Source organism: Hippocampus bargibanti, linkage group LG03, assembly GCF_051943395.1.
Source record: "Hippocampus bargibanti isolate YZ-2025 linkage group LG03, ASM5194339v1, whole genome shotgun sequence".
Classification (NCBI taxonomy): domain Eukaryota; kingdom Metazoa; phylum Chordata; class Actinopteri; order Syngnathiformes; family Syngnathidae; genus Hippocampus; species Hippocampus bargibanti.
The window spans coordinates 7,591,855-7,599,869 of record NC_142736.1 but is presented as its reverse complement, the minus strand read 5'-3'; the positions used below and the strand labels follow the sequence as shown (position 1 = coordinate 7,599,869).

At 46.6% G+C, this 8,015-nt stretch overlaps 1 protein-coding gene across 1 annotated transcript; it reads left to right on the top strand.

Annotated features, from left to right (window-relative positions):
- The first annotated feature begins 4,042 nt into the window (after nucleotides 1-4,042).
- On the top strand, nucleotides 4,043-7,803 carry LOC148900207 (uncharacterized). The gene is given in 3 exon segments (XM_088992999.1): nucleotides 4,043-4,054; nucleotides 6,057-6,484; nucleotides 6,486-7,803. Coding segments are annotated over 3 exon segments (1,737 nt in total). The 3' UTR covers nucleotides 7,783-7,803.
- Nucleotides 7,804-8,015: the final 212 nt, after the last annotated feature.

Here is an 8,015-nt window from a genome sequence, read left to right as displayed (position 1 = left end):
ATTAACCACTGATCTCCGTAATCTACATAAAACAAATGTGTGTTGTAAGAGTCTAGCATTGTGCTAGTTATGTCTTGCCTGTCAGACTCCGCATCTATTCTTAGATGCCTGCTAATCAACTACTAAACCCTGAAACCCAACCTGGTTTTATTGTGACTGGCCTGGAAGTTGATGGAGAAAATCACCTATAGCTCGCATCACTGCCTCTCACATCGAGAGATAATTATTGTTAGGGTCATTATTAATGAAGCTGGAATCAGAAGTAAAAACAAAAAGATTCATGAATCGTTGGGAAGGCACAAAATGTAACCGCCTACCCCGAGGGGCAGGCAGTCCGAGGAGAGAAGAGCGAGAGGGGCTATTTGGGAGAGCTTTTGTAAAGACGGACAGGATGTGATGTCATAACAGGAAGTCAGAGAAAAAAAACAATGTGTAAGGAAATGAAAAGATGTTTAAAATATGTTTGTGTAGCGAATTGCCTGAACAATTATCCTATGCCGACTCATCTTTCTGCCAAGTATTTAAGTCCCAAGATATTTTATTTCAAATTTCTTACTGCCTCATACAAGTGTCATTGGAGCTGAAATGTATAATTATTTATGTGTAGCTCACTTTGTGAGCCTTTCACTGGTGTCTTGGCCGATTGAATGAGAGATCCCTGAGAAGAGATTCGATGCTGGATACCTGAGCCCCAGAATATAAATGAATGCGGACCGAGAGAACAAAAGAAGACTTGTGCCAGGTCACATGTCGAAAGGATGGTTTCATTCTACACATCACACTTTCTTGGCGTTTCTTTCCTTATCAAAGTCTGTCTCATCGTTTAGGCTCTGCAATGCATTCTCTCACAGAAATGGCAGCAAGTCATTGTTAGATCTTAGTTGGTTAGTATATGTTAGTGGTTAGTGAGTCTGGATTTCTGGAAGGCACCTTTTTCTTGGGGATTGATGTTGCAGCCAACATCACTCATTACCAAAAGTGAAAATTTTGGCATTGATGATCTGAGCTATTGTCACTCCCCCCTGTTGAGACATGAAGTCTTAATTTGCCAACTGGGAACGTGTTTGCGTGGACAACACGATCCATCTTTGACATTGCACAGATTATCAATTTGTATAAAACCATTTGTCAATCATTGTTCCGAAATTTTGGAGGCCAGATTTTGGCCTGTCGCCACATTGCTTGGGTGGAGTACAGCCTTCCACAATTCATTAGCACACGTTGACTTGGTCAGCAACATAATGGCAATCTGCGTAAATGGTCATCATACTCGCCTTTTGTCATTCAATTGGAGGGCACCAGTTGACAGTCAGTTTCGCTTCTGCATAGGACATCCATCCGCGCAACCCAGCTTCATCTCTGGTCACCCTGGCATGGACTCCCCAGGCGCTCTCCTTTCAGAATTGGGAGAAGGAGATTCTTCAGAAGCTGGTTAGCGTGAAAGCCCTATAGAATATAATAACTGATTTCGCCTGAATCTCTGACTGACACCGGCACCCACTCAACTCATTTGCCAATTTCATTCTTCCCGGCGAGAAATTCCCCTAATGTGCACTGCAGTCAATTACTTTAATGTGCACTGCATCCAGTTCACGACTGTGATTCTGCAGCGTCTGCCTAGAAAATCACAGGATCGTTGGATGCAAGTGGCTTGTGCATCTCACAGTTCATCATTTTAAACCCCTCTTTTAAGTTTTGTGCTGACAAAACCCTTGAAGAGGCATCGTAAATAACTGGCTTCTTCCAAATGGCCTAAACAAGCTGTAGACAGAACAGGTTTAGCTCTCAAAACTAATCCTATAATTTTATAAAGTCACGCTGACTATGTCATTTTATACAATTTCCATTTCATTCTGCATTCACCCAAATCAGGATTTCAAAATTACTTGTCCCGATCGCAGACAAAAACATTGGAATTCTGACTTCAAGGTGTTCAATTCTCTTAGTGAAAACACTTTATCCAATCTAACAAAAATATTTTACTTTTGCCTTCAAATTCAGCCTCTGTTTATTCATTTGTTTGTTGCCTTATTTATTTGTTCACTCAGTCTAATTTGCCTGCCTATTCCGTTTTTTGTTTCAAGTGGAAGGTATTCTTCATAAAGCGATGGGGAAAAAACAAAGTCTCCTCGCTGCATGGTTGGACAGGGTTCCCGATGAGACAGGATAGTTGTCTGGGTGGTCCCCGCCCCTGTCGAGTCCTCTTGTAATGACAAGGCAGCCTCTTGTCCTGTGAAAGTAGAGAGGCCTGGGCGGCCGATGAAATCCGGCAGAACAGTGTGTTTTGCACAGTACGTTTGGGAATGTTAACACAACCCTTATTCATTTTAATTCCGTTTAGTTACCTATTCGCGAACGAATCAATCTTGCCTATCTCAGAATGCGGCTGTGAATTTACCCCCAGAAGAAAGAGGAGGAGTGGGCTCGGCTGCCCACTCTCTTTGGGGAGCCCACACACACACAAAGACGGCTCCTCCAAAACCCCCCCCCCATTATATGTTTCATCATTTTAAATGTATAATGTTCACACTTCTTGTCATAAAATATTTAAGTACACTTTCCCAGACCTAAAATTAATTGGCAGGAACTCCGATATTTTGACTAAATGGCTGGGAAATAAATTGAAATGTAATTTTTATTTTAATTGTAGCTTCTTGTGATCATAAAACATAAACAATTAAAGAACATGATTAATGTGCTTGTTGTCTTTCACATTTTAAAATGTATGTGGTGTCCTGAAGAACACTAATTTATTGGTTTTATATATATATATATATATATATATATATATATATATATATATATATATATATATATATATATATATATATATATATATACACCCTGCCTTCGTCAGAGTGTCACTTTGTCAACAAGGCGGAAGTAGACGCCAAAACACGTCAGGTAGTTGAACACTGTGATATCATGAGAGGCTAGCTCTCATCAGGACAGGACAAGAAGTGCAATGGATGACAGGTTTGGATACAAACAAAAGGTTTTAATCAAGGGTTCCAGGGGGAATTCACAAGCAACAAAGGTTTGAATAGTGTCTCTTCCAATACCTATCAAAATAAAGTCTCTTCTGATACTGAAATCCAAATAAAGTCTCTTCTGATACTTAAATCCAAATGAAGTCTCTTCTGATACTTAAATCCAAATAAAGTCTCTTCTGATACTTAAATCCAAATAAAGTCTCTTCTGATACTTAAATCCAAATAAAGTCTCTTCTGAGGTAAAACTGAAGACGGAGTTCTTTTACAAGAGTCTCTAGGCCTCACCCCTCTTGACGTCCTCCTCATGTAGCCTAGCCACCTTAGCTAGGTTCAAATCCAGTGTCCAGTCGTGTGGTCCCAACTGGCAATGAGTTCCACGCAGCAATCAACTTCTTCACAGAGCACAGCAATCGAGCTTGTCTTTCCCCAAGCTCCACACTCAGAGGCTCTCTGCCTTAAGAGCCTTGCTTGCCAATCAAGCCCTGATCAGCTGCAGGTGTGTGGTTTTAATTGCTGCCTTCCACCAGGTGGGGCCAAGACTCTCTCTGGGTGGAGCCATCTTAGGGGGATGTATTTGCCCTCCAGGACACAGCCTCTCGTGACATCACAACACCTAAAAACACTAAGAAAAGAATCTATTTTAAATTAGATATCAAGTAGATAGGGTGAACTAAATACAACCACAAAAACTCTTTACAGTTTGCCACAAGTCACCTGGGAGACACACCAAACATGTGGAAGAAGGTGCTCTGGTCAGATGAAACCAAGATGGAACGTTTTGGCCATATGTTTGGCGTAAAAGCAACACAGCTTATTGTTGGTCTCTGCACAAGACCTGAGACTGGGACGGAGATTTATCTTCCAACAGGACAATGATCCAAAACATAAAGCCAAATCGACAATGGATTGACTAAAAAAATAAACGTATCCAGGTGTTAGAATGGCCAATGGCTGAATCCCAATGAGAATCTGTGGTAAGATTTGAAGACTGCTGTTCACAAACACTCTCCATCCAACCTCACTGAGCTTGTGCTGTTTTCCAAGGAAGAATGGACAACAATGTCAGTCTCTCGATGTGCACAACTGATAGAAACATACCCCAAGAGACATGCAGCTGTAATTGGATCAGAAGGTGGTGCTATAAAGTATTAACGCAAGGGGGCCGAATAATATTGCAAGCACCGCAGTTTTTTATTCGTTAAAAAAGTAACATATTTACACACGTGAATTTTTACTGAAGGCAGTGAGTGCAAGGAAAGAGATGCCCATCAAGAAGACATAAGTCTTCTTGTGCCGGTCCCAAGCCCGGATAAATACAGAGGGTTGTGTCATGTGTATATATATGTGTATATATATATATATATATATATATATACACAGTAAAGTCTCATTATATCGATATCGGTTATATCGATAGTACCGCTTATTACGATACTATTTTCATTTCCCTTGCACATTTCAAGTCTTTTTATGTATAATTAGTACCGTTTAGTACGATACCCGGTTATTACGATAATCCGGTTATTACGGTGCTCCTTTTCATCCCCCGCCGGCCATTTTTGTTGTTTATATCGATATATCCGTCGCGCCATTGGTCAACTTGGTCACGTGTCTTGTTACGTGAGCCGCCATCGGTCGCGCCATTGGTCGCCTTGGTCACATGAGCCGCCATCGGTCGCGCTATTGGTCGACTTGGCCGTGTGACTTTGTCACGTGACAACTTGGTCACGTGTCTTGGTTACGTGTCACGCCATCAGTCGCGCCATTGGTCGACTTGGTCAGGTGACTTGGTTACGTGCCCAGCACCCGTGTAGCAGAGCCATTTTCATTTTCAGACGCTAGTCGGCTGCCCTCTTTTGGCGGCTTTTGTTTAATGCAGTTCGGCGCAGGATCGGATATATCGATAGTCCCGGTTATATCGATATTTTTTCGGACTCCCTTGAATATCGATATAACGAGACTTTACTGTATATATATATATATATATATATATATATATATATATATATATATATATATATATATATATATATATATATATATAGTGATGTCACGAGAGGCTGTGTCCTGGAGGGCAAATACATCCCCCTAAGATGGCACCACCCAGAGAGAGTCTTGGCCCCATCTGGTGGAAGGCAGCAATTAAAACCACACACCTGCAGCTGATCAGGGCGGGATTGGCAGGCAAGGCTCTTAAGGCAGAGAGCCTCTGAGTGTGGAGCTTGGGGAAAGACGTCTCATGATATCACATATGGTGGAGGATGCGGGCACTGGACAAGCGTTAGTAAGTGCATGGACATTGATGGTTTTTGTTATGGTTTTTCTAAATTGAAAATATCCTCAATTTGTCGTGGATCGCTACTTACGAGCCCTGCCCTATGAGGCGAAAAGGATAATTAGTCAGCAGTCGCTGACTACTGCGTGTCAAACAGTGGCAGCGGTGGAGCAGTACCAGGCCACAGCTGAGATGCTGCGAATGACCAAGAGGGAAACCGGCAACACATCCTCACCCCGGACTGAAATGGCCCGCCCAAAGTTGCCCAAGCCCATCAACACAGCCAAGATTGCTCCAGGTGGTGTCAGAGGTCCACCCAGGCAGTGGCGGACGCCCAGTGGCACCGAAACCAGACGATGCTACAGATGCGGAGAGACGGGACACATCTCATGGCAGTGTGGAAAACCAACGGAAGAGTCCATGCCGTCCGTTGACTCTTCCAGTGCCCACCCTGCTCATTATGCCTCCCTCCTGGGGGAGAGTGACAGCTCACTAACAAGGCCCCCCACCTGTCCGGTGACAGTGAATCAACAGGATGTTGAAGCCCTGCTGGACTCCGGAAGCCTGGTCACCTTGGTGCGCCAAACGCTGGTCGATCCAACCAGGTTGTCTCCAGAGAAAACCCTTCCAGTCTCCTGCGTCCACGGAGACACCAGAGAGTACCACACTACTGAACTCACCATGACCACAACCAAGGGAATCATCCGCACGGTAGCCGGTGTGGTTGACTCTCTCCCTGTCCCCCTCCTGATTGGACGCGACTGCCCGGCCTTTCACCCACTGTGTAGAGAAACACAGGAAAGACTGGCCCGACTACCTCGGAAAGGGAGAGGTACTCCAGCAAGTCTGGAGTAAGGCAACCTCTCATCAGAGCCTTTATGGACGACCTCACAGTGACAACAACAGCTGTACCAGGAGCCAGGTGGATCCTCCAAGGGTTGGAGCGTATCATGGCGTGGGCACGCATGAGCTTCAAACCCGCAAAGTCCAGGTCCTTGGTTCTAAAGAGGGGGAAAGTCACAGACAAGTTCCGTATCAGGCTGGGACAACACCAGATCCCCTCAGTGTCTGAGAAGCCAGTGAAGAGCCTTGGCAAGGTCTTCAACTGCAGCCTGAATGACAGCGAGTCCATCAAAGCAACCAGCGCTGAACTGGAGGGCTGGTTAAAAACAGTGGACAAGTCTGGGCTCCCGGGAAGATTCAAGGCCTGGGTCTACCAGATGGCTGGGACTGCCCCGCAGCCTAAGTAGCATTGGGCTGTACGGGAAAACCAACAAGCTCAGGCTCCCCTTCAGCTCAGTCAGGGAGGAATTCATCGTAGCACGGGCACGGAAACATCTGCAGTACTCTGGATCCAAAGATGCCAAAGTGTCTGGGGCAGGGATCGTTGTGAGGACTGGGAGGAAATGGAGGGCAGCCGAGGCAGTTGAGCGTGCAGAAACTCGACTGAGGCACAGGACCATTGTTGGAGCAGTGGCGCAAGGTAGAGCTGGACTGGGGAGCCGAACAGCGACCCGCTATGACTCTGCCAGCGCGAGGGAGAGGCAGAGGCTGGTGCAGGAGGAAGTCCGAGCTTCAGTCGAGGAAGAACGAACCAGCAGAGCAGTGGCCATGCGGCAGCAGGGTGCCTGGATGAAGTGGGAGCAGGCGATGGAGCGCCGCGTCACCTGGAAGGACATCTGGTCATGGAACCCACAGAGGATCAAGTTCTTGATTCAGGGGGTGTACGATGTCCTTCCAAGCCCATCTAATCTGTGCACTTGGGGCACCACAGAAACACCAGCATGCCCCCTGTGCTCCAACGTTGGGACTCTGGAACACATCTTGAGCAGCTGCCCCAAGGCCCTGGGTGAGGGTCGGTATCGGTGGAGGCACGACCAGGTCCTCAAATCCATCGCTGAAGCAATCAGTAAGGGGATTGCGGCAAGCCGTTACACCCGAGCCACTGCGAAGACCATTCACTTTGTTAAAGAAGGACAAAGGTTGAATACATCAAGCAACCGCTCTGCTGGTTTGCTCTCCACGGCCCGAGACTGGGTGATGACAGTTGACCTGGAAAGGCAACTGAAGTTTCCAGCACACATCACCCAGACCAGGTTGAGACCTGACATCATCTTGGTCTCTGAGGCCACAAAGCAACTCTTCTTGCTGGAGCTGACGGTTCCCTGGGAGGAGAAGATGGAGGAGACTCAGGAAAGGAAGAGGGAGAAGTACCAGGAGCTGGTGGAGGAATGTCGGAGGAACGGGTGGAGGTCGAGGTGTATGCCGGTGGAGGTGGGCAGTCGGGAATTTGCCAGCCACTCCCTGAGCAAAGCCTATGGCACACTGGGCATAACAGGTGCAAACCGCAGAAGAGCCATAGGCAACAACGTGAAGGCAGCAGAAAGAGCCACCAGATGGCTCTGGTTGAGGAGGGGAGAGCCGTGGGGGCAGTGGAGCAGTAGCATGCCACTTGGACACAGGCCGGGGCCTTGCAAACCCCGGCCGGGTCGCCTGGAGGAGGGTGTCTGTTGAAAGACCCGAAACACCCAGTGATTCTAGGAATCAACACTGATGATGTGTCCAAGTTTGTGCATCAGCAGATGTATTGTTAACTAACCGTGTAGTGAATACCCAAGCCTACCCCTCTGATTCACTCTCCCCAGCCTGTGCTCTCCTAGGGACAGCAGATGCACCACCGGAGACGGAGTCTGGCCCAGAGACCGCCGAGGAAACTCCAGCCCCAGAAAATCTCCCGGCTTCCAGTA